Source organism: Castor canadensis, chromosome 9 (assembly GCF_047511655.1).
Source record: "Castor canadensis chromosome 9, mCasCan1.hap1v2, whole genome shotgun sequence".
Lineage (NCBI taxonomy): Eukaryota > Metazoa > Chordata > Mammalia > Rodentia > Castoridae > Castor > Castor canadensis.
In genome coordinates, this window is record NC_133394.1 from 73,456,253 (window position 1) to 73,483,934 (window position 27,682).

At 32.7% G+C, this 27,682-nt stretch overlaps 1 protein-coding gene across 5 annotated transcripts in view; it reads left to right on the top strand.

Annotated features, from left to right (window-relative positions):
• Fstl5 (follistatin like 5) overlaps nucleotides 1–27,682 on the top strand; it is a 749,493-nt gene that overhangs the window by 118,042 nt on the left and 603,769 nt on the right. For 2 of the 5 annotated variants that reach the window (XM_074041710.1, XM_074041712.1), the window contains exon 3: nucleotides 14,363–14,393. The exons of 1 other annotated variant lie outside the window; for it this stretch is intronic. In XM_074041710.1, the coding sequence (XP_073897811.1) occupies nucleotides 14,363–14,393 (31 nt within the window). Of the gene's footprint in view, nucleotides 1–14,359; nucleotides 14,394–27,682 lie in introns of all 5 variants that reach the window. 2 more of the 5 variants (XM_074041709.1, XM_074041711.1) reach the window with 1 other exon arrangement.

Sequence of the window (27,682 nt, forward strand, 5' to 3'; positions counted from 1 at the left end):
GCACCATAGTCCACTTTGAAAAAATATTTGACTGCCAGTGAGTATAAAACATTAATGCATGACTACTGAGTTTTTCTTTTTATCTCTTTTACTTCTGTTTTATCATAAATAGAAGCAATAAATATCAAATAATTTTAGATTGTGTAAAAGTCCTTCTAGCTCTTTTTCAGTTTTTTAGAAACTTGGACTATTACAATTTAAAAACATGCATGCAGTAACTCTAGTATTAATAATTTTAAAAGTAAGATTTCTAACATATTTAAAAAGTTTCCTTCATTATTTAAAATTCTATTTCTTTTCTTAAATTTGAAATTCATTGAATCTTATCTATACCAAAACAAAGAATTGCTGAGTTTGATTTCTACTATAACTGATCATGCCATTATTAAGTATGCTTTCAAAAATTATATCATTGAAAGCTTTTAGACTTGTTGATTTTTTCCTCTTAATTTGAACAACATAAATAAACCTTACCTTTTTTCTATTTTTGTAGTTTTCTATTTAAAATTATTTTGTTGGGTGGGGGTACATTATGGCATTTACTAAAATTCTTACAATATATCAAATATATTGTACTTGAATGCACCCCCTCCACCATTTTCCATCATACCACCCTCCCCCCCATTCCTGGAATAGTTTCAAAACATATTTTTTTTTTCCATTTATGTAAATGTATACAATGTTTGCACCATATTCACCATCTTTCACCATTTCCCAACCTCCTCCCTGTCCCATTGGTAACAACTTCTTCAGGTAAGACCTGTTCCACTCCACTATCCTCTGATTTTGTATAAAAAAGAAGAAAATGACATTTTTTGGTTGTTTAACATAGCTACCCAGGGAGTTTCCTTGTGGTACTTCCATGTTTATAGGTATTATAGCCTGATTTGTTTTATCTCCTCAGCTTCTGTTATTTGACTAAGAATGAGAACTATGTTCCTTTTATATTAGTTTAGATATTTGACTCTATTTGAATGGTACATCAACATAAAAAGTCTTCTAGTTGGCCAGTTGGACAGGTAAAGTTGATTGGGTTTAGTCTCATACTTAGAAAATTAACATCTGTTTTCCTTGCTTACCCATAAGGCCAACAATTCAGATAAAATCTCCACATTTCCAATTCCAGTTTTGCTCCTATCTCCTGGAAAATGATCTTGCATGATAATCACAGATGACAAAAACCCATAAGTTGCTCATTTTCCATCACCCTCGTTTTCATGGATCTCATTACATACCTGAGCCTCACAGCCCTTGAGGATATACTTACTTAGCCTGAAACTATAAATTAAATCAATTATAAAACCACACATATGTAATTGATTAAATGCAAAATTTTTTTTCTTCATATATCACCCTATTATTCAGAATGTATTTGTGGAATACTGCCTTGCCATTTCCCAGTACTCCTCTATACATTATATCTTCCAAATATAAAAACTTGTATTGAATACATTTTAAATTAAAATTTTAGTTATTAATTTAAAAATGTTAAATTTAAAAAATTGTAGCTAATTTGTGAAGAACCATTGTAGGAATGCTTAATAAAAATTCATGGATGCATTTTTATCACCTCTTTAAGGAAAGTAGTCAAAATAGTTGCAAACATATTTAGCTTTGCATATTGGGCCACATTATGCATAATGAAAATCATTGTAAATAACGGGAAATATTAATCCATAAATTTATAAAAGTAGATTATACTAGTATAAATAATTGCTAAGCTATCTCTGGACGTTTTACTTTTAGGTCATTGGATTTCAGTAGTGTAGTGGCAGATATATGGAGTATTTTGTAGCCTTTTATGACTAAAACTCGGGAGAAACCTAGATAAAAAATAAACAGAGGGAAAGCCTTTGCAGTCATATTAAAAAGTTTTGAGGTAGTTAAATGAGGTTCCTGCAATTTAAAGATTAGATAAAAATAGAAGCTATTTATTCATTTCCTTCAGCCAGGCTCTAGTGGGGCACATTGGTCCCATGTTCCAGGCGGGATGTTCATCCCCCTTGTAGACCTGTTTGCAACCTGTTGCACATCAATCTTTTCATGTGAAGCAGCAGTTTAAAGACACACAAAATCAAATGTCTCAATGAATCAACATATTTTCTCTGTGATAAATTAACAATGGATATTTTAAGTTAAATAAGGTATGAGTTTATGAGCTGGAATTTGGTATTTATGTCCTATCTAATTTCTTTAGTTTGTTAGAAAATATTTCTGATGCAAAATGTATCAGAGAAATGATTTATTTTTAAGGTTCTTCAATCCAAAGTTGAACAAAATTATTGCAAATAATATTTAATTTTTTTTGTAACTCTTCTCAATAATATTCCTTAATTGACTACCTCTTTCAAATGAAAAGTTGTCTTGGATTTAATGTTAAGCACTCCTACTATATTCTTTACACACTTAATGTATATGTAACAAACAATTACTAGTTATTTGTATGTTATAAAATGTTACATATCTTTAACATATTTTATTTATACATAGTTATTCCAATTGCTTCAATTCATATATTTCCTCTATAATTAATAACACAGATACAGATATGCTATATTGGTCATCTAAAGGACAGTTTTTTCAGGTTTTTGTTACTACAAACAACGCTGCTAGGAATATTGTTACACATTTTTCAAAATATATATACATATTTATGTATACATACATATATGCAGAATATTCTAGAATACATATTCAAAGGTGGATTTGCTATATCATAGGTTAGTGCTCATCCAAATGTAGTGCTCACAGATGATTCTAAAAATATGCCATCTATTTTCTTCAAGGACAATGTCACTCACCATCTGATGAAAGTCATTAATACTGTTTTTCGTTTCTCTGCTGGTTCTACTCCCACCTGAAAACATTTTTGTTATGATTGATTTTTTTATGTATCTAATCAAGTTGACTTTTAACACTTTACATGCTCTGAATTGTAATGTTTTGCTAGTGACATTTATTGGAAATATCTTTTTCCACTGCACACCCATTTGTTTTGTATTATTGTTATACATTTTGCTGCACACACTTTAAAATTTGGTAACTGTACCAATATTTTTACATGGTTTTGTTAATGGTGGATAGGGCAGGATATTCCAGACGTACCTCAGTTCTTCGGGTACAATATCTAAGATTAGGAACCTGCTTCAGGTGCAGCAATAATCAGAAAGAGCAAGAAGTTAACAGTGTTTAATTAGCAAAGTAGCAGTTTAGACAAGGGCCAACCTTCTCAAGTTACTGGCCTCTGGGTTTTATTAGTCAATAGTTGTTCAGGGTCATGAAAGTGAGCCCCTCCCTGTTTAGCCCCTCCCCAAATTTAGAAGTATGCAATGACTACCTGGGTGTGGGAAGTCATAAATGAGCAGGTGAGGAAGTTGTCTGTACTTCAGATCCTTGTACTTCCTGGTTTGCCACCTCCAGTAGAAGGCACATAGTGATCATTATAGCCTCAAGGCACATGTGGGACCTTGGTACAGTGAGTATGCCTCATTAAGAAGATATAGTGCTATTTTCCTAATCATTGATCAGAGCTTTGGGCTATCTGGAGTTTTACGATTCTGATTCTGAGGAGAATGGGATCTTGAAACGCAAAGCACTTATTTGCTCCCACTCATATCTTACCAGCTGCCAATTTTATCTTTATATTTGTCCAATAAATAATGTCTTACCCATAGATCATGTGGAAGCTTATGTTGCATTTTAAAGATTTAAATTTTTTTCTTTAGATATTTTGATTTTTAAAGTAAATATAATTATTTACTGCATTAAATAGAATTCTATGTATCTTTATATTTTTATGGTTGTTCAGAAGTTCAAGCACTGCTTCTGATATAATCTGTCTTTTCACTGTGGTGGCATTTTTGTCACATGCTAATGCCTTCTCTGTTTCCTATATCTCTGTTGTCTTTCATGGGCTAATTATCTATCTCTGTCTATTCTTTGTCATGTAAGCTGCAGGAAGATTTGACATATAGTAGAGTTAACTCTGTCCATCTTTTTTTCTTCAGATTTTCTTAGCAAGTTGTGGTTGTCACATTTACAAATGTTTCTCAATGAAAAAATTCAAGTTTGATTAAAATGGATTTAAGGAGAATAAAGATGCTTATAGCATTGATTTCCTATCAATTGCTATATATATGTGCATTTATCTTCTTTTCATGTGTATTTTAATATAGATCATCATGCTTTCCATAAAGAATATTTCCAAAATGGTACTATTGATAATTTACTAAAATTATTTCCATATACATATTATGATATTAATGACATATATCATTATGTATTAAACTGGTATGATGTTCATAGTTATATATTTCTCATATATAAGGATATAATTTATGTACTGGCTAAATTACTCTTTGAATTATCTTATTATCATAATTGTTGGAAGCAGAATTTTATGAACTCTCACAACCCTGAAAACATTTATAGAAAAAGTTGAAAGAAAATGAACAGTTTTATTAGTGAACAAACTTTAAACCACAATTTGTTGCACATTATAGGCAATACACAAAGACAAAAGAAATTTTATCATTTTTATATAGCCAAGAGAACATAAAACTTGACAGCACCATTTTTCACAAATTCATTCACAACCTACTTGGTAATTGGGGTGAATGAATACCTGTGTTAACTAATTGGTTTTATCCATAAATAAATAGTAACTTCTTCCATTTAAATGCTAAGTGCAGTTTTATAAATTGTAGATGATGTTAGCTCCTCCTCTCCCCAGGCATTGTGGGGAACAGAAGGAACATTTCTCAGGATGATAACATTTCAAAGAGGTGTTGCCCACATCCTTCAAGAGAAATTTATAGGTCTTAAAGCTGGAATATTTAGCTTTGTTTTTCTTAATATTTAACTTCCTTCACATATTATTTAAACTATTATGTTTCAGTGCCTGATGTTTTTATTTACATTTTTCTTATTATATTTTTGTATCACTAAGTATTTTAGGTATGCTCATCCTGCTTATTGTAAAATTACTATTTTATTTCATTTATTTTTATTTTTTGATCATAATGGGGTTTGAACTTGGCTTTGTGCTTGCTAGGCAGGTACTCTACCACTTAAGACATAATTCCATTCTCTTTTATTCCAGTCCTTTTGGAGATAGGATCTTGCTTTATGCCAAGGACAGTCTAGACCATGATCCTCCTATGTGTTGAGGCATCCTATCATAGCTGGGATGACAGGCACGCACTACCATACCTAGCTTTTTCCCATTGAGATGATGTCTGGCAGACTTTTTTGTGCAGGCTGTGCTAGAACTGCGATCCTGCTGATCTCAGCCTCCTGAAAAGCTTAGGATGACAGAAATGCACTACTTTGCCCAGCTATTGTTTGAGACGGAGTTTTGTAAACTTTTTACCAGGATTATCCTCAAATCAAAATCCTCCTGATCTCAGCCTCCCAAATAGCTAGAATTACAAGTGTGAGTCACCAGTGCCCTGCTTAAAATTATCTTTTCTTAGATAACTACAGGTAGGTGGAGGAATACTTGAGCTAGTATATATAATCCGTTAGTTCACTCTAGTTGAGGGTTTGGTTTGTACTGAAATTATTCTGCTGAAAGTAGGCTTTGGTGGTTCTGTTCCAAGAAAATGTGTTACATTGCCAAAGGAAGGGGGCACTCATAAGTATTTGGAGTTGAGAAGAGTGGAGGCAACAGCAAACCTTCAAAGCCTACCTTCAGTTCAGTGTCCAGCCATTTTCCATGTTAGTCTTTGATTTATTATAAAATAAATTACTAAATAATTAAATTTACACAATTTAAATAATGAAATTTATTACAGAGTAGCACAGTTCAAACATTTTCCATTCATCACCTTTGTTGTTTCCTTATTTTCATATTTTCATTAGTTTTCTTTGTAACTTTAACTTGGAACCCACAAAACACTTGGGAAAACTGTTAATCTCTTGGACACTGAAGGTACTTGTGAAGTAAGACTACATTTTCTTAAGCAGGAAGAAAATTACTGACAAGAGTGAAGAATTCAGATGACTTTTTGACAACTTTGACTATGTGTTATTGCATCACATACATGTAATTTATTTAGAGATTTTCTTTTGAAGATATCTTACATATTTATCCCTTAGACCAGAAAGTTTTCTGAGGACAGAAACATTTATAAGAACAATTATAAATACAATACCATAGGCCTCACTTACCTTTTGGATAAAATCAGATTCGTTTTGTGATTTGCCAAATCTTGTGTGAAAATTGTCAATTATTTTCCTACTTATTTTAGGAGGATCCAAGATGGTGAGCTTATACTTTTAGGTAGCAGTTTACTATTTTGGCTCTGATATCATAAACTCACATTTGCTTCATGACTCCCATGGCCCCCAGGTTTTGACACTGTAAATACAGAAAACTAGAGCTTGACATTTGGGTACCTTGAATGAGATAATATATGTAAAAAACTTAAAATCTTCAGTATTGTGAGAATGATGCATTTTAATCATCATTTTTAATTTTTTCTAAGTGTCAACTGTCTTTTTATAAAGACTTTTAATCTGCCCCTCCCTCTCACAGGATTTGCAGTGGGAATGTTTCTGTTTAGACCACACATTGTTGACTTCCATTGGGCTGGTCTTCCCCAGCAACCTTTTGGTTTCCTGTGTACAGAGTACCTTGCATTAGTTTAGATTTACCAGGGATATCTGGTAATAAGTTTTTATATTTTCAAAATCACAGCTTTTTTTGTAGAAAGTATAATTTCTGTTCTAAACTTTATTTATTGGCAAGTTCTAAAAAATTTATATTACTACCTAAGGCATACTATACTCCCAATCACTGGAAAATCAAACACCAAACCAGTACATTGTCATAACAATTATTACTCATGGACTATTTACAAACTTAATAAATTATAAGCCTAAATCTATTGAGAGATAACCAAGATGGAAGGAATTCTAATGTAAGTATCTCCATTAAAATCACCAAAGATCACTAATACCCCAGATAAACTTATTAATTCATTAGCAATATATATTAACACTTTTACAAATCTTTTATTAGTGATTTGTGTTACAAAAACCATCACTATATTTCACACTCCCAAAATGCACTGTAAAAACTGTTACATTAATTGCCATGCTTGTTTAATTTGTGTGGCTCTTTATCAAACAGTTTCAGCTATAATACTTAACTGGACACTAATTTTCTTAGGAAATAAAAGAGAATTTTCTTATTGACATATGTTAATTTTGGATTTTCACCATACTACAACTCAACATTTAATAGTATAAAACAATGGTGCTATTATTAGAAAGAGCTAAAGAATTATCATTTTTATCTTAAAATTATAGCTTAGCTATAAGAATATTTTATTTTCATTAACATTTTTAATTCCTTAAATTTATATCCATTGTGAAGTAAATGATGAATAATTTTAAACTTGATTACAGAGAAGAGTGCTCATGTGTACCATTATGGATATTTTGTGTATGATTTCCTTTTCGGTTGTTTTCATAATCTACTATGTTTAATATGAGTCTGGGTGTTATTTCCTAACATAAACCCATACCTAATTCCTGCCTTTCACATATTTGTTTTTCTACTCCAACTGTCCGTGATTCCCTCACCTATTTAATGCTGCTCCCCCATTTAAGACACAGTGTGCTCATGTCTTTCTTGAGTTCATTAAAGCAAAGGTGTCCTCTATGACACCTTGGACAGATTCTTTTTCACTGCATTTGACAAAACATGTATTGATTACACACATCTTGTTTATTTAGCTTGAACACGTATGCTTTTGGTAAAACACACAAAAACCTTCTGATGTTTGCCATGATTTAAACCACGAATGACATTATATATTTGTCATCATGGAAAATGGCTTTACTTTAAGGTCACATACACATAAATTTCCTACTTATAAACTTTAAAACTTAGTATTTCAAGTCAGAATATATGCAACAGCAATAATGTAAATATTATTGGCTAAAAGGGGTTTGTTTGGTAAGGTCAGTTGTAGTTTAAATTTTTTTAAATGTCAGTACATGTGTTTCAGAACTATGATTTTAATCATCAGATTTTGAAGCACTGCTGGTAGTATCCCTGAATTCAATAACATGGTCTTTCTGGCTTTCTTCCTCAAAATTATGAAAACCTACAAAATATAGTGTACATGTGCAATAAAGAATTATAACTTTGCCAGTGGAATTAACTGATGTTAATTTTTTTCTTCAGTGACATCTACACTGAACAAAAAGACAATCCACTGTAGATTGATATTTTGTAGTTTTTCAGGTAGGTTGTATACCTGTATATAAATTATAGCAAATATTTTTATGTATTTGAGCTAGAATATTAATGGCTCTGATGTCATTTCTCATATAAAAAATGAAAATTCCTTTTATTTTTCTATGAATCATTGAAACTTACTAGTTGCACAACCTTATTTAATATTTTCCATCCACCACTTTGAACTAATACCTTGGATCCATAATTCCATAGTGCTGTTATCTATGCATGCAATAAATTAACTTCCCTTTGCTGTGGAAACAAACTCTTTTCTAACAACATCATCTTCTCTTCATAGATTTCCCATTTCCTCACCTCCCCACTATTTTTCTTCACGTTTGATTAAGAAAGCCTGCATTGTATCTCAGACTGTTCTCTTTACATCCCATGCATAGTTTCACTATCAAATAGTACATTTTATTACAGATTCGTGTGTGTGTGTGTATCCTCCAGAATATTGCAATCTAGAGTACTGAGACTATAAGGAAGACTGTCCACTCTCTGGAATACAGCAATTAAAAGATGGCCAAGTACCTTTGCTCAGGGAACAGCCATTCCAATGAGGGAAGAGGAAGTTTATACACAAATATATATTATTGCAAGAAATAAAGTATTAACATCTGTGAAGAATGAAAAGCTGGTTAAGGTAATCAAATAATAATGGGGGATGTTGTTTGAATAGACAGAAAAGGTCTTGTTGAAGAGGTAAGACTTCAGGAACTTTATTCAAATGTCAAGGCAAAAAGTATTTTAAATAAAAGATCAGAAGACTGTGATTAAGTTAAATAAGACTGAAAGTTCACCATTACATTATACTCTGGTTTGCCTGAATGCTTTTTAGAACCACAATACCTCCTACGTAAAAGAATTGTTCAACCCATCCTGACTTGCTTTTACATTGGTTTAAGTAAGTTGCATTTAATTTATTGCTACAATGTACCCCTACCCAGCACAACAATAAAGGAAAAAAAATGTTTAAGGGACCATTTTTTATGCCCATGTTGTTTAATGAATCTATTCTTTTGACCAAATTATCTTTATTCTTTTGACCAAATTATCTTTATTAATCTTTATAATACTATCCATGAGGTCTATTACCCCCTTTAACCATTGGACTGGATTATGTGGTCAATTTATATAATTAATATACAAAAGTTTGGAAATTTTTCAAAAAATATTTTAGAGCAAAATAAAACCTGAATGGTTTGTTACCATTTGTCCTTGACACATGCCCAAAGTGTATTTCTTATTTTAAGACGAAGTCACTTTATCAAAAAATCTTGTAAAGTAATATAAAAACTGAGTTATATCAAGAGATCTTGGCATTCTGCTATTGTAGACAAGACCCAAGATATCTTACTGTAAGAAAAAATTTCAAATATATCATATGGACAATATAACAAATCTTTCTGATAACTTTTTTTTGCATTCATAAGCAAATTTTATTTTTAATTCAACATACATTTATGAAGCACTGTGCCTGGGATTTGAAATTATCACTGTGGTTACTGATGTCAAACATGTAGAGGAAAAGAGAAGAAACTGGTCATAGATCTGGACATTTAAATTACGTGTCAAATATATATATGTACATATATGTATATATTTGAAAAAATCTGATTAATTTTAAGTTCCTCAATTTTTAAATTTATATTTTTTTATTCACATACACATACATTGTTTGGATCATTATTTCCCCCTACCCCCTACCCCATTCCTCTCCCCCAACCACCCTCTTGCAGACAGAATCTGTTCTGCCCTTATCTCTAATTTTGTTGGAGAGAAAAGAAAAGCAATAATAAGAGAGACAAAGCATTTTTGCTAGTTCAGGTAAGGATAGCTATACATAGAGATTCCTAGCATTGGTTCCATGTACAAATGTGTTACATCCCAAGTTGATTCATCTCTTACTGACCTTTTCATTAATTCCTGTTCCCCTTTTCATGTTGAGCTCTGTCACTTTAAGGTTCTTGTATTCCTCTGATTTTCACATAACTAATCAAAGTTTTCTCCATTAACCTTTTCTCATTAAAAAGTTAATATTTCAAATATGAAGTAAGAGTAAAATAAATTTGGAAACTATATTGCCAGAATGGATAACTCAATATTTTATGGGTCATTGAAACATATTGGAAGAGTTATTACCTTGAAAATCCTAATGAAATCTCTACTGAAAGAGATTTGTATAAGTTTAGCAGTGAATAGAGTGGCATATCTGTAAGCTTCTTCTCACTCTCCAAGTCTATCACTATTGTTTCCAGTATGTTAATACAGTTCTAATTCATCTTCTTTAAATTCATGCTCCTTAAAGATTTCCTGTTTTTTAAGATATTTAAGCATGAGTTCATTGGTAATTTATAATCTATACAGTGCCATAGAAAACTGGATTTTAATTAACACGAATTATAAAATATAACATCAGTTAGCCTTTTTTGGCTACACACAAAGTACATATAAACTAATCTTATATCATAAATTTATGATTACATACTCAACCAGAATTAACTAAATAACAAGTTGTGTTATGTGAGATTCTTTTCAGTTTCACAGAATCAGTGCATTTAAAGTCTCTTATACTCAAAATTCTTGGCAAACAAAGCTACTTTCAGCATTGAATTAATCACTTTTCCTCCTACTACATGAAAACAAATAAATAATTACAAATTAACTGTTTGTACCAGACTTACACATTTCTTTTATTTGTATACCCACTTGTGATACTATGGAAATGGTCTTCCTTCTATGGAAATTTCTCTCCTATTTATGTTCTTCATCACATTCACTCTTTCAATAACATAAAATCTGTAATATTAAATGGCTTTTTTATCTGAATGCTTTCCATTTCTAAGGATATCACCTTAGATATTCCTAAATCCTAGTGATATAAATACAATCATTATGTCATAAAACTAACAAAGTAAAACAAAATGCCAATGAACAAAAGTCAACTCCAAGATCTATGAACAATATCTATGAACTTGAGTGTACTCTCATCTATACACCATCTCAAACCTTCTTTACTAGTTATATTCCATTTACTAGTTTCTATTACATTTTAGTTACTTCATTCAATCTTTTTTTTCCTTCCTTGAATTACCTCAGTTGTACTTGTAAGCCTAAATGAGCACCAAAAAAGTGATTTGTTTGAAGGAAATCTTTCCCTCTGACTCAAAAATTTCAATGGTCGTTTTTGACATAATTGTACTTGGTCTCTGCGAAGGATTCTACACTATTGAAAATTTCCTTCCTAAATAATATATTACCTGGGAGTTCATGATTCCTTCCATTTCTGGCTTTTCTCCTACATTTTTTTCTATCCTTTCATCTTCTTTTGTTGGATAATTAAACTTTAAATTTTTCTTATATTTTTTTCAGACTGAGTTGTAGATCATTCATTTCTACTATATGTTCCCTATGTACACACTGATGAGTAACACATAGCAGAGTGATTTCAAAGTTTATATATATTGTTGAAGTGTTTCCCATGAGCTGTATAGTGAGAAATTAACTTCAAAATTAACATATTAAAAACATGAAGATCTGAGACTGATTATTCCTTTAGAGATAGAGTAACAAGGGTGGCTCTAAGGTTCTGAGTAATTGATGGACAGAGTTGTTACTTCTAATTTGGATTAGAAATATGGCCAAAGAAATAAGGAAAGATTAGACATTAAGTTTTGGGCATGACAAATAAGTTGTGTTATTAGATATCTAAATAAAGAGGTCAAATGACAGGGGCTAGATGAGTTCTAAATTTGAATGTGAAAGTTGGCTGTCCCATAAAGAAGATCTGATAAGCTCACCATAGAATTGAGTTGTATTGGAGAAAGATAAGAGCTCAATGCCTAGGAACCTAGTCTAGCAACTGAGATGAGGAAAAATCATTAAAGAACCCTGAATAGGGCTGGTGTTAGAATTGGAAGAAAAAACACGGAGTGTGGCAGTGTTAGAAGACAAAGAAGAGATGAAGTGTTTCTTCTTAGGCCATTTCCTCATCTTAGTTAAAGATAATGCCATCCATCCAGTGATTCAAACCCTTGGAATCATCCTGGTGAGTCTGTCTCTCATACCCAGCATTTATTCTGTTGGTAAAACTTGCCATTTCTAAATGAATTTTCCAAATCTGATGTTGCCACAGTGCTCTGGGTCATTGTCACTGTTCAATTGTAGTACTCTTTATTGACTCCCACTCCCAGTAGTGTCCTTACCCTTTCCAAAGTGATCTCAATGGTCAGAATGCTTATATGGAAATGTAATTCAGATATTGAGGAGGAATGTTCCATGAACTCTAAGTTGTTTCAGACTAAAACCCAATGTCCTAATAAATACCCCCTTATTAGTCTGACCCCTATCTTCTCCCTGATTGCATCTCCAAATAAGCTGTGTCAACTCAATCCCATCAAGTTCTTGGAGCCTCCATGATACTTTTGACAACAATAAGAATTTGTATTTCAGTACATTTGGAACTATTTTTCTCTTTCAAAATATGTCTTGCCCAGGTATATGCTTATGCTATAGTTTCACATCACTCAGGATTTTATTTAAAAAGCATTTTATGATTGTAGCCACATATTTAATTTCAGTCACTCCACACCAACATTATTAACTTCTGTACACATCTTCTCTGAGCAGAAATCATTACCATCTCTACAGGATTTTCTATAAGGACATGATTTGTTCACTTGGAATAGTGCTTGGTTTATAAAACATGTTTTTTAAAAAGGACTTGTTGAATAAATGAATGAATGTAAAAAGAGGAGATGGGATGGACAGAGAGACAGAGACAAAAAGACAGAGAGAGGGAGACAGGGACAGAGAGAAAGAGAGACAGAGACAGAGAGAGAGAGAAAGTTTTCATCATCAAATGTCTCTGGTAATTCAAAGCCTGCCAATCCTGTAATTACAAAAGAAGTTTTATGCTTTTTTGAAACAAGGCTTCACTATGTAACTCAGGCTTGCATTGAACTTGTAATGCTATTTCCTCAGTGTCCTGCATACTGGGATTACAGGTGTACACCACCATGCCTGGCTCAGTAATAATGCATTTTAAAGGTATAACTTGTATTTTCAATGTTAGTAAGTGACCAATAGACACTCTAAAAGTAAATCAGAACTAGAAAAATCAATTAACTAATAAAAAGTAGACCAGAACACAAACACAGAGGTTGAGTAAATCAGAATGACAAAGTTGAACATGTAGCCTGAAAGTTTAGCGGAATAATAGCATTGGGTTAGCTGGTTCAACAAATATACATTTGTCAATATACATTTTAATTCTCAAATTTGGAAACTGGTATTAATGTTTGAAACAAAGTAATTTCTGATCAGTAGTTTACCTGATGCCAGAATTTATTGGCATTCATGTAATTTCTGTAATTCAATTCTGCAATTGCCATTTTATCTGAAATGTATTTTAAAATTATTTTCAGTGTGAACCTGAAACTTTTTGACAAAGTAAACTATGCTTAAATTTTAATTAAGAAGTTAGAGAGTGCATAATATCTACTTTAAAACTTGAAAGCAGGCTAATTCTTTGAGGGTTGCTTGGTAACTAATAAGGAGTATGTCAAGTTGAGAGATAGGTCTGACAAGTGCAACCTTTGAATAAATAATAGAATTGTTGTCAATTTTAGTGTAAAAAAATGAGACAAGGTCCAATTCCAAGGTGAAATGAAGGAAAGACAGTTGAAAATTCTTTCCTGTCACTATAGTAAGATTTTCCAACACATTTGCCCTGAAACTTTTACTTTCACCAACACTTTAATATAGAGCTGTTAAGTGAAATTCTGAAGACATCATTTAGTATCTGATGAAATTAAATGCAATGGACTAAAGAAGTTGATAGGCATGAGTATTTACTGAATATTCATGAAAATTTTATTTATTTATAAATCCATATTCACAATATGTATCGAGTTCTTAGAGAAATATATGTCCACCAAGAGTTATTACTATGCCAATAAAGGATTTTGCATAAGTACAATTTTAAGGTGAGAATTGTGTTACAATGTTTCCTAGGTATATGTGTATAGAAACATTTTGGTTCATCTTTATAATGCTCCTTTATGTTAACTTAAAGATTTTGACCTGCTTTTGTTTTAATTCCAGCAGGAAAGACGTCAAGAAAGTCCAAGAATCAAAGGTAAGGAATGACTATTTTGAAATAATACTTACATATTTCAATTTCAATTTTGATGTAAAAGTTTAAAATATCTATTTATGGATTAAAGTTAGCAAAAATTCTTAGTAATTTGTCAACTCTAGTAGACAAAGGATGATTCATTTCCCCACAGGCATATTCTTAATTCTGAAGTCTACATTGAGATTATAAATCACTGAAGATTGTTTGTAGTTTTTCAACAGCAGCAACAAAAAGATTCTACTACTTCTATCTTGGTGATTTTAATGATGGTCACATCAGGTTTTTCTCCAGTTAATTCCTCTGGCTTCTCATTCACATTTTGAACTATTCTCATGTTTCCTTTCCCAAAAGCATACCAGACGAAACCATGTTATGGAGTGAAGCACAATCATGCTGTTTCCTTCCTTACCTTTACAATAGGTAGATAGGTTAATTTGTTTTTTTCAGAGATATAAAAATATTAAAAATATAAAAATTGTGTAGGAATTATAACCTTAGAGTTGCTCTTGAATTGGTGCAAGGCAAATATACTTCTGAGATGTCTAGAGTGGTTATATTATCTTCCTTTTTCATAGCATGCCCGAATAAAATTTTACCTAGAAATTTCTCAACAACTGACTACACCTACAATATTACTTTTCAATGTTTGGTGGTGTGTGTGTCTATGTTACTGAAGAATATAAAAGACATGTGTCTGTCCTTCATTTTGTGAAATAAGTTTTGTTGAAATGAATTATGCAAGTCTGCCCTTACAGGGATTTTCAAAATATTTATATTCATTTTAATCAAAATGAAGAATGGATTATTATTTCATAGGTGAAATTATTATACATATTTGTCCTCAAACATTCAAGTTAGCTCAAAACTTTATACTTTTGTGTTGCAAAAGGGAATTTCTACTCCAAAATGTGCATTTACATGATATGTGCATTGCAAGCACACTGAGTGCACATCTTCCTTCTCATGAAGGGCTCCAGTGTTTCAGGTTAATCTTGAATCATATTTGGAACTCTGCTATAGTAGAAATAGTTGTCCTCTTGATAACTTATTGCCTTGGAGTACATAAATCATACTGTCTGCAGTAGTAGAAATTACATTTTTTCCAACTCCTGTCTAATAATACCTTTGTTTTTATAATGTAATAAAAACTTTGAGATGATGTTTGTTAGCTCTTTCCCTGCTATTAGTTGACACTTGGTTCATAACTTGCACATGTGTCATGGCTTCTGAATTAGTCTTAAATCAGAGATACATGGTTGCATCAGACTTGTTGCTTATTTCTACAGAAGAGCTCTACATTTTTCTTGGCTACGGGAATCATCTTAAAAAGATATCTTACTAGAAATTATGTTTTAAAGTGTCAACAGTAAAAGAAAAAAGAACAGTTTGAACCAAGCAAGTAATAGCTTGGTCATTGATGAGGTTTAGAAAAGACATTTAGTATTTCATATCTCTTAGAAAGTAATTCTTGAACTCTGAGATGTGTCTTCACATGATTTTATGATTATTCTCAGCTAGTCATTCTGTGGACTTCACAACTCATTGTAAATCTCACTTATAAAAATACATTTATTATTTAATCAGAAATACATCCAGAAGTCTTTTACCTTCTAATTTCTTACATTCTGTGCCTACTTCTACCTATGACAACAACCCTAACTTGATGATTTCAGTGAACTGAAATTAGTTAAACAACTCCAATGGAAATTGATTCCTCTTTCTTTATGTGCATAGAGATAAACACTGAAACACTTGCATGCTTTTAACTTTATTATAATTGGTTAATATATAAAGTAACATACCCTCTCATTTTGAAATATTTTACGAATCCATATTTTACATATCCTAAAACTATATTTACAGATACTTTATATATTGTCATTGGATTTTCAATAGAGTTTGGTGTCTATATTCCCTATTTTTAAATGCATGAGAAGCAAATGTCTATTTATTATGCAAGTTGGCAGTTTACAACCATTTAATGTAGTCTTTCTTCCTTAAAGTTTCATTGAATATTATAGCAGGGAAATGAATGCATCACTACAGTTTTGAAAAGGCCAATATTCCTGGCAACCATATTTAACACTGTTCTTCAGTGATATTATGAATATAACACATTAGACTATCACACACTGTGTTCAATATCAACTAAGATTTTATATCATTAGAAAATAGTTCCCTTCGAAGAATATTGCTAAAATAAAGATCATACATTAAAATACATTACATCTTTGCAGGTGGAGGCTATAGCAATATGTGTTAAAAGCTGTCCAATAATGGGGGTGGGAAGGGAAAGAGTAAGAGAGTAATTGAAGGGATTGAACTGGTAAAAATAAAGTATACTCAGAGCAGTGTACTTTGAGAAAACCCTGTGAATATTGACTTTGAAATTAATAATGAATGACAGGACAGTAAAATCAGTACAATGTGGCAGGGGAGGGAAAATGGGGGAGATGATGGTGAGGGAATGTGATTGATAGGCTTCATATACATCTGTGAAATAGAAAGATGTCACCTCTTTTAATTGCTTTAAGTAGGGCAGGGAAGGAGTTGGAGGGGAGAAGATGGGAGCAATCTAACCAATGTAAAATGTAAGACTATTCAGAGTTGCCACAATCAATCCCCCCTGTACAATGAATATATCATAATAAAAATGGGGAAAAATAAATAAAAATAAAGAAATCAATAAAATAAGGAGCATATAAATAAGGTCATATCTGCCAATATTTCTAAGAAAAGTGTTTATTTGTGGTAGGTTTACTTATTTAAGCTTAACAATGTCTCTCCAGTGATCTCACTGATGAAACAGTAAGATTGAAGGAAGATGTAAATAATTCTTGGTTTTCAAATACTTAAAATTTCCATCAACTAAGCATAGAGTTAGGTTTTCAAAACATTCATCATGTCTATTGAGCTGTTAGTGGAGAGATGCAGGTGTTTATGCCTCATCCTTGCTCTGTGCATGTAAAGGTGGCTGATTATCCACCCACTAAAATCATTCGGTTGCTTTTATCACTAACACTTCGTCCTCACTTTTCAATAGACACAGGTAGTTCTTCCATTCAGAAGTGGTAAAAATAACGCATGTTTTCCTTTATTGCTAGTTTTTTTTTCATACTACATACTAACATAGCAGCACTGATTTTTCCTTTAATTACTAAAACAAAACTTTTATTGTGGATTTTTAACAGAGAACTAAATGTTTACAATAGAAAATCATTAAAAAAAAGTATAAATTGTCTTTTGGAATAGTTGATTAGCACATTTAAGGAAATATCAGGTAATATTAACTGAAAGGTTATTTATTTATTTATTTCATTTATTTAGCTTGAAAAATATTGTAAACTTACAATATTAGTCTTTATTAAATTACAGTTCTTATAATGCTCATATGGCCATTATTTTTTGTTGTGTTTTTCAAAAAGTCCCCACTTTATCTTCAATGAAAATACTTTATGATCTCTTACTTTTCCCTTTTTTTTTTTCTCTTCAGGCACTTTAAACATAATAGTTAACATTTTGAAGGAGAGTGTATTTAGTTATACATTTGAAGTATGTACATCTTCCTTCTTCTCCAAGAACTTAGCAATTCATACCATTAATTTTAAGTATTTTGCAAGTTATCTGAAAATTTTTGAAATAATGACAATATTATAAACCAAAAGCCCAATACTGGGGTACTACTTGTTAGATCTGGCTGTCTACCCTAATAACTAAATAAAAAGATGAGTAATGATGAAGGTCCGAGAAAGGAGATTTAATTAACATGGCTTAGGCATGCTACAGGGAGAGGCAAGGTCTATATTTCTGCACATCTTCCACATACGGAGATTAGCTTCAGGTTTCAATAGAAGAATTGGGGGCATGGGGAAAGAGGTATGTATAATTATTAAATAGTCCCAGTGCAGGTGTGATCTGGTGGTCAAAAGTGGTCGGGTTGCTCCTTGTCTCAAGATTGTCAGGCTACAACAAGAGAGACATTATTGCTGTCAGGTAGCTGGTCCTGTGGACGCTCTTCTGTTCCTTTCCTTGAGGATAGTTTCCATTGTAAAGATGTGATGTTGAAACCTAAGTTGATTATAGGATTGAGAGAGAGAGGGAGAGAGAGAGAGGGAGAGAGAGAGAGAGAGAGAGGGAGAAAGAGAGAGATAGAAAAAGGCAATAGAATAGATGCACAATGACAGATGCAAAATGGAGGCAGAGATGCCAGACTTTTATTCTGTTTTCAGTTAATCTGTGGATCCAAATAAGTAGTCAGTGTTCCTAGCAAAAGCAGCTTTTAAGTTCCTGTTACAATCATGTAAAAAAATTATATCTCTCTGATATTATATTCTGTTATTTCTAGAATGTTAAGTATACTTATTTTGTTTAAATATAGTTTATAAGGTGGACTTATGTCAATATTAAATAATATCCCTTTTAAGCAATTATGTATATTTCACAGCTTTAGTTCATTATATGAGTAATATTTTTTAATTTTTAGATAATATGTAAATACAGAAAAAATCATGTCATTCTACTAAAATTGACATAATTTCTTTACTTGTTGGTGAATGGGATCCTTATGCACATGAATTAGAAAAACAATGGAAATGCTGGTCAAATACACACCATGGTATTTACCAGATTTCTACGTAATACTTATGTGTTGCTTCCTTTGCTTCTGTATTTCATTAAGCATGGCTTTCCTCTACCCACCTCCCAGGAAAATAGCTTCAAATTCTGAGAAACACTAATTTCTGCAACACTTTTCAAGCTGTATCATAGGGTTTAAACTCGTATTTCAAATTAATTATTGATCTTCACCTAAGGTCTCTTACACTTTCTAGTTTCATTCTTCTGCATGAAGATGTCCAATTTTCTCAGCACCATTTACTGAAGAAGCTATACTTTTGCAATGTGTGTTCTTAGCACTTTTCTCCAGTTAGTTACAGATCTGCTATTCTGTTCTTTCATTCTCTTAATGTGTGCATTTTTGTGCCATAATCATGCTTTTTTATTTTTATAGCTTTGTAGTATATTTTGAAGTCAAGTAGTGTAATGTTTCCTGCTTTTTTCTTTTTGCTCAAAATGGTTTTGGGCATTTGGATCTTTGTTGTGTGGTGGTGATGTTTAAATACAAATTTATTATTGCTTTTTCTAGTTCTGTGAAGAATGCTACTCTGTTTGACAAAAATTGTACTGAATCTGCAATTGTTTTAGCTACCATGGACATTTTAACAAATTTTACTCTTCCAGTCCATGAACACAGGATGAATTCTCTTTTTGTTTCCTCTTCAAATTCTTTCATCAATATTTTATATTTTCACTATAAATGCTTTTATCTTTTTGGTTAAATTTATTCCAAATAGTGTTTTTTTTATTGTTGCATGTTTTGTTTTGCTTTTTAAAAAAATAATTATAGTTAATGGAATTACATATTTTAATTCTTCTTCAAAAATTTACACTTTTCGTATAGACATATTCATTTTGTATGTTTATTTTAAATCCTTCAATCTTACTGAATTTCTCATAAGTTCTGACATTTTTGGATAGCCTTTAAGGTTTTCTATGTATAAAACCTTTCCTTCTGTAAACGGTGACCTCCTCCTTTCCAATTCAGATGTTATTATTTTCTCTTGCCTGACTATTACGGCTCACAGTTCCAGTACTCCATTAAATAAAAATGGTGAAAGTGGGGATTCTTACTCTGTTCCACCCTGAGAGAGAAAGTGTGCAGTTTTTTTTCCATTCATTATGATGTTAGTTACAGGGATGTTGTATGTACCCTTCATTATGGTGAGATGTGTTCCTTCTATACCTAATTTCTTCCATAGTTTTAAGGTGAACAAATGCTGAATTTAATCAAATGTTTTTTCTTCATCTATTGAGATGGTTATATACTTTTTATGCGCATCACATTTATTGAGTTTTGTGTGTTGAAATACCCTGTATCCCTGTGATGAATCCCACTTGATGAAGATGAGTCATCCTTTTTTATGTGCTGTTGCATTCAGGTTGCTAGTATTTTGTTGAAGATTTTTGCATGTATATTTACCAGAGATATTGACCTATGGCTTTTTCTGTTGTATCCTTTTCTGGTTTAGGTATCAGGAAAATGCTAACCTTATAGAATGTGTTTTGAAGATTTTTGTTTTGTTTTGTTTTTCACACTGTCCATGTAGTTTGAAATAAATATTTATTCTTTTAGAATAATTTTAGAAACTTGGTATTAGTTCTTTAAATGTTTGGTAGAACCCATTAATGAAAACATCTAGTCATGAGATTTTCTTTGATAGGGGTCTTTATATTATGGATTAAATTTGGTTCATTGTTATTAGTCTGTTCATAGTTTCTGTTTCTTTGATTTGTAAGGTATTTGTGTCTAGTCATTAGTTCATTTCTTCTTGGCTATCAAGCTTGTTGGTTCATTGTTGTTTACAATAATCTCTAATGAGTTTTTGGTCATGTGGTGTCAAGTATAATGTCACCTTTTTTCTCTCATTTCATTTGCATCTTTTATTTTTTCTTAATTTATCTTAAGTTTTGTCATTTTTGTTTATCTTTACAAAAAAAAGTTTCATGTCACCTTTTGTATTATTTTTATTAGTCTATTCCATTTTTCTTGCCCTCATCTTTATTATTTCTTCACTTTTCTGTTTCCTTGAGTTTCATACCACTCTGCTTTTCTTGATGTGTTTACCATAAAATTCTCTTAGTACTGCTTTTTTCTGTATCCCATAGGCTTTGGTGTGTTGTGTTTACATTAGCAGCTGATTCAAGAATGATTTTATTTCCTTCTTAATTCATAATCTGCGAAACATACTTGATAGGCTTTTAATCTTTTTAAATTTGTTGAGAATGTAAATAATTTATTTAATTCAAAGTCAAGTTTTTAATCACAATTTAAAAGAAATGAAAAAATTATGCTTTACAGCCAATAAAAATGTAAACAGGTTAAACAGTATAAAATAGAAGATAAGCCTAAAATTTTCTTATAAAACAAGAAATGGTCAATTTTATTTACTTCAATGCCAATTTATACAATAAAAATTAAATTAAAACATGAAAGGACCTCTCATGAGATAACTGATAAGGTGATAATTATTTGGTTCAATCAGTAAAGGACACATGATAAATATTTAATGAAAAAGCATAACTGTCATATGGAGAATTTTCAGATTCGCTTGATTTTGTTGCTTTCTAAGTTTTAAAAATATTTAAAAGGAGGTAGCTATATTCTCCAATATCTTGTCAAACAATGGCATGTGATGAAGAGACAAAGGAAACCTGATTTTTCCTTTTATTTAAAAATTGAAATGAATGGCAAGAATCAGAAACAAGTCCTGTTGGTGGAGGGGATTGGTAATAGGGGAGGGTAGATGGTGTTGAAGGAGGGAAGACGGTCGGTGTACTTTATCTAGTGGTAATGAAAACTGAACAACAGACTTGTTGAGATTATTCTCAGTAGGGGAGAAAGTGTGAAGGAAAATGATGGAGGGGATGAATCTAACCAAGGTACATGACATACAAATGTGGAAATGTGAATAAAACCTCCTGTGTAAGTAATGTATGCTAATAAAATGTTTCTGAAAGGAGATAAAATGGTTTTAAAATTTAAATAGTAATTAAATAGATTGGCAATACTAATTGTTTCTGTGTCTCTGTAGAAACTGAAATTGTTATATCTGGCCAGAGGAGGTATAAAATGCTAAAACCAATTTGGACAACACTTTGGTATTTTCTTATAGAATTTAGATTAATTTAAAAAGTCATTTTATATATATATACACACACGCATGCATATATATATATATATATATATATATATATATACAGTTTTATCCATTCTAATCAATGATGAAGTCAATCCGAATGTTATTTGTACAAAAAATGACAATATACTGTGGTTTATCTACATAATGGAATATTACTCAGTAATGAAAAGGGACAAAATTCTGTTACAGGCTACACTGTTAGTCACAAAAAATGTTTTGAAAGGTGAAAAAGATCAACCTTCATAGACTACATCATGGATTATTATACATACATAAAAATTTAGATTGTTCAAAAGTATGATAAAATGATAGCGTCAGATCATCAGTGTTCATAAGGTCAAGGAATGAGGATTGCAAAACGACCATAATGATATTTGGGGATTAATAGAAACCTTGCATCTTGGATGGGGCAGTGATTTTGTAGTTTTATAATTTTGTCAAAGTTCACAAAATTTGCACATAAATTGTGTGCAGTTTCTTAATTGTGGGCTGGAGGCATGAATCAAGTAAGAGCATGTGGCTAACAAGCATGTGATTTGGAGCTCATGCCCCAGCACCATTCAAAAAGAAGAAGAAAATAGGTGAGATAGGATTAGTCATGGGTCACGTGAGGTCCTGAAGTAACAATGACTAAATCTAGCTAGCTGCCATATGCATCACCTCATTTCGATGTCACTTTTTGTGGTAAAAACACTTGACATCTACCCTTGCATTTTTCAAGATTGCAATGAATTATTAACTACAGTCATCTTGTTTACAATAGATCTTTAAAAATTATTTCTTTCACTAAAAGAAATTTTGCATCCTTTTTCTAATGTCTACTTGGCTTTAGCACTCACTAGCCATATGACTATAAGCCAGCTCTCTAGTTAGCTTGATCTTTGATTTTCTCTTCTCTAAATAATTGACTGCTAGTGGTTCCCACAGATTAGGAATAGTATTTCACTTAAATACTATCTCTGTTTACCAAGTGACTGGACTTTTTTTACAAAGAGTTAGGGGATCATTCAATAATTATTAGTTTGTATGAATCATTTGTAACACCAACTCTAACTACCTAGTTTTCTAATTTTTATTAAACACACTTATCTTAAGTCTGTTTTACTCACTAAAATAAATGGTTCAGTTTTATCCACAGTGTTCTGTTCCCTTAGTTAAAAGGAGTCAAATATAAGGTGCTAGTTATTTGCATGGAAATCATGGATAAATCATACTTGGTTTTCATTTCTTATACTTTCATGCAAGAGTGTTTAGTGCAACTTACTATGAGTTATTTAAACTGTTTCTAAGTAGAAATGTGATATATCTTTTTTTTCTCAGAATTCCTTAGTTTTCTGAGTGATTTATATTTAAACAATAGTGAAGGTTTTCCCTTTTCTGTCATCACTTATAATGTATAATCTAGAAAATGAATATGGTACTGTCTATTAATAACTTTTTATATTTCTTGTCACACAAAACATTTTCATTTAATTTCAGGAGTCGTACTTCGCAAATCTGGAAGCACACATCTTCATTAAGAAACAAATGAACTGGTATCTGGATCATGTGTTATAATTGGCTAAATTCTGAATGAGTAACATATATGCATTGTGATCAGGGCATGTTTTATGTCATAAGGAGCTGTAGGTGTTATACATGTATTAGCACAATTCTACTTTCCCTGCTTGAGGAAAAACATGCCATGTCATAAAAACTACCAAATTTTAGATTCAGGGAGAAAAAAGCTTTTTCAACTCTTGACTAAATCAACATTAATGTAAGCTCATATATATAATCTAGTAATGCCATGGAAGTGCTACAGAACCAACAGTAGGTAGTCTTTGATGTCTTTGGTTAGAAGAAAGGTATTTACATATCTGTAGGTTAATAACTTTGGCTGTGCAGCAAAGAGCCTGTGGCCAATTTAGACTTTTAAGATTGTTCACTTCTTCCATGTTTATAATTTAAAAAAGTTTTTCAGTATGGAATTGATGGGGATAGTGAAAGACAGACCTGTCTAGGCTGAAGTGGAAGAAAGGAAAATATGTTCCTCACTGAACAGATGGGTATTAACTGTGGAACCCTAGGGAAAGAGGGGTTTGGGTCTTACTTAGATCTGTTTCTCAAGTTTTCTGGACCTTGACAGGAAATCTAGATAAAAGACAGCACTGATTTTTTTCTTAATCAAATTAATGTGAAACTACTAGATAAAAAATAAAGAAATGTTAACGCACGTGCACAAAAAATTGTATCAGAAGTGGTAAAGGTGGAAATAATCTAGACTGTACATGTGGTTTCCATGATGTATTTAAATATTACCATCAAAGATCATAATTTAAGATGGGCACAGTGGCTTATTTTATAATCCCACCAGTTTGGAAGGTGGAGATTAGGACTGCAGTTTGATGCCAGCTTCTTATTTCAGCTACCCTGGGTGGCCTTACACAGGGAACCACAGGTCCACAGAAGCCACATGTCCACCCACAGAGACAGCTCTGAGGAGCAATGTGGAGAAAGCAGCCTACCTTTCCACCTGGAGTTCTTTAACTTTAAAACCATTTCACTAATTGTTAAGCTTATGCTGAATCTTCGTAGTAGGCGCACACTGTGGATGTGGGGGACGCACATCTGCATTTGGGCACAGAAGTGAATTACTATTAAGACTCAGGTGCACAAGGTGTAGGAAATTCCCTGTTATAATACCAACAAAAGTCAGCTACAGTAGATACTGTGTCAGAGTTAAACCAGAATGCTGAGTTGCAAAACTTGGAGTGACTGGGAGACAATCATAATACAATACAGATGTTTTGACCCTCAATGCCCATCACGGCTTCTGTCCCCACAGTAACCATGGGCATGATGCCAAGGCAGTATCACCTGGCCCTGCTGCAAGGACCAGAGGCCACTGTCTGTAACCAAGCAGAGGTGCCAGCAAGGCCCCTGGTTCTGCCCCAAGAGGCAGGCCACAGAAGGCTATGTGAAGGGCTGGCTTGGTTGGTCACGCCTGACCAGGTCCTGCAGGGCAGGTGTGAGGAAGATCTATTCCACTGCTGGGTTTGCCATCATGGGTGGCCAAGGTGTGTTTGTGGACCAAACCATCCTCATGGTTGCATTATACATGTGCACAAACCAAGAACAGGATGGTGAAAACCCACGGGGTGTCACCTTTTAGAAGATCAGTGAACTCTCACACAAAGAGGTTTGCTTAGATCTTAGAAATGGCTAGAGACCAGACAGGACTGGACCCTGAATGACTGCTCAGGGCTGAGCTGGACTTTCACACATGCCAGGGGTGAGCAACCAGCTGGTCATTGTGCTTCGAAGTGTTTTTCTAATCGCAGGCTGTGACTGCAGTCCTCAGAAGATGCAGGGACCCAGGGTCTTTTATAAAATCTGCCGTCCCAGCAGTGTCCGGACACACCTCAGGCATTTTCACACTTCTGGGGGAGGGCAGCTGCTGCCTCCTCCAGGCCTGACCATCCATAACAGTAAGTGGCCAGAGGACTGGCCTGAGTCTTTGACCCTAGCTGGGACAGAAAGAATCAAATGTTTGCTAATCTACTGCTGGCATGCAGACCACAGAAAACTGTAGTTAGGAATGCCCTACAAAATCCAATAACAATATTTTCCAAAAACATTTTTTACAGCACTTTAAATAATTTACAAAAGCTACAAAAACCATGTTTGCCAGGACACATCTAGCTCACTCTTACTTCCAAAACTATGCCTGGCCATATTATGTATCTTTTATTCAAAGGTCTATACTAAGATTGTATAACATTATAAAGATACTAAAAACTGCTAGGAACATAGACATATCCCAGATATAATTATAGCGGTCATTCTTATTTGAAACCTGGCGAGGCCACTGAAGAAATATAATCAAAAGAGCAAGTTCCCGTGTAAGTTAAAATCCAAGTACACTGAAGTTCAAAAGAATTAAAACAAAAAAAGTCAACTGTGTAACCTCATTAAGTCCAAAGAAAATATATTTTCCCCACTTCTCACCCTGCTCAACTCGAGCCCTAAGATTCTCCAGAGCCCGGTTGAGGTCTGTGTCTGTCAGCAGCAGCAGTGGGGGCAGCTGTTTTACACAGGTTGATGTGGTTCTCTTACAACCTCAGAATTCCAATTACACCAATACCCAGTCTAATGGGCCTCTCTTTCAGAAAGTTCAAAGCTTATCACAATCTATCTCATTATCATATAAATTTTGAAAACAAGCTCATTTCTAGAACCTAGAAAAAGTTATTCTACTCAAAATTACATTTTCAGATGCAAGATTTAGTTTTAACAAAGACTGTAGCTGAAACCCAATGCTCTCTGAGGGAATAAGGCCACAGAAAGAAAATATGCCTCATCCCAGCCACTGAGGATCCCAGAAACCTATGCCAGTTGCCATATCAGTGCTCTGAAAGGACTTTCCAAGCAGAAGACTCCCAACAAGAGGTTAATTACCAGCAGGACCATCACTGTATCTGGGTGGAAGTAATCCATGGTGAACACTCCCTCTTTCCTCAGAGCTAGAGGCCTGACCACCTTCTTTTGAAACCGAGAAATTATGAGATAAAAACAGCTCTACCAAGTCTTAGCTTATGCAATTTTCTTTCTGATCCACAATATCAAGCATCTTGTAATCTTCTCTCTCAACCAAATTTCACTTGAGAGTTCAGTCTTAGGAAAACTTATTTGCTTTTATGGAAAGCACACATGCAGGCACTGAAAATGAAAGAATAAAATGTGGGGAAGAATGTTGAGCACTGAAGCAGTGCTTTGCTCACATGGCCACCACAATTTATGACATCTCTTTTAAAACTATACAAAACTAATTTACCTATAAATAATCCACCATTGGGTAAGAATGAAGAAGAATTTATGTGAATTTATCCTCATTAGTTAAAGCTTGCCACGCAGGTACCCACAGCCCCCACACTTCCTGGTTGCATATCTGTGCATGCTGAGTTCTGTCTCTTCCTCAGTGGGCAACGTGTGGTGTGGGTGCTCGAGGAAACACTTAAGCTGTTGTTTGAATGACATGAATTTAATATATTTAAATTTCTTAAATATAGGAATTTAAACTAAAAGCTATATAATAATATAAAACTATGAGATTTTTCAGGTATTGACAAAATGTGATTTTTCTACTACAATTCATTCAACAGGGTAGAGCTAAAATTCAAGTTTACTGCTATTTATTTATGCTTAGAATTTTGCCATAAATTCTCTGGATTAAAAAGTTTTTATTTTGATCTATGATCAAATTGAAATATGGGTTTCACTATTTCATTTTTAACTGTGATTATTTTGTTCTCATAATCCATGCTTACTTGAGGAATTTATATATTCTGCTTAAATATCTTAGACTACATTAAGACAAAGCAATCATATCCTGATAGATTGAAGAGTAGGAATCGTGATTATAAAAACCCAGCTTGTTTACTGCTGGAAGATCGTTAGGACTTCTGTGGAGACAAGTTCCCTCCGTTTAGATCATAGTTCTTCCTTGTCTTCACCTGAAAGTTTATATTTGACTTTATGACTAATCCCATT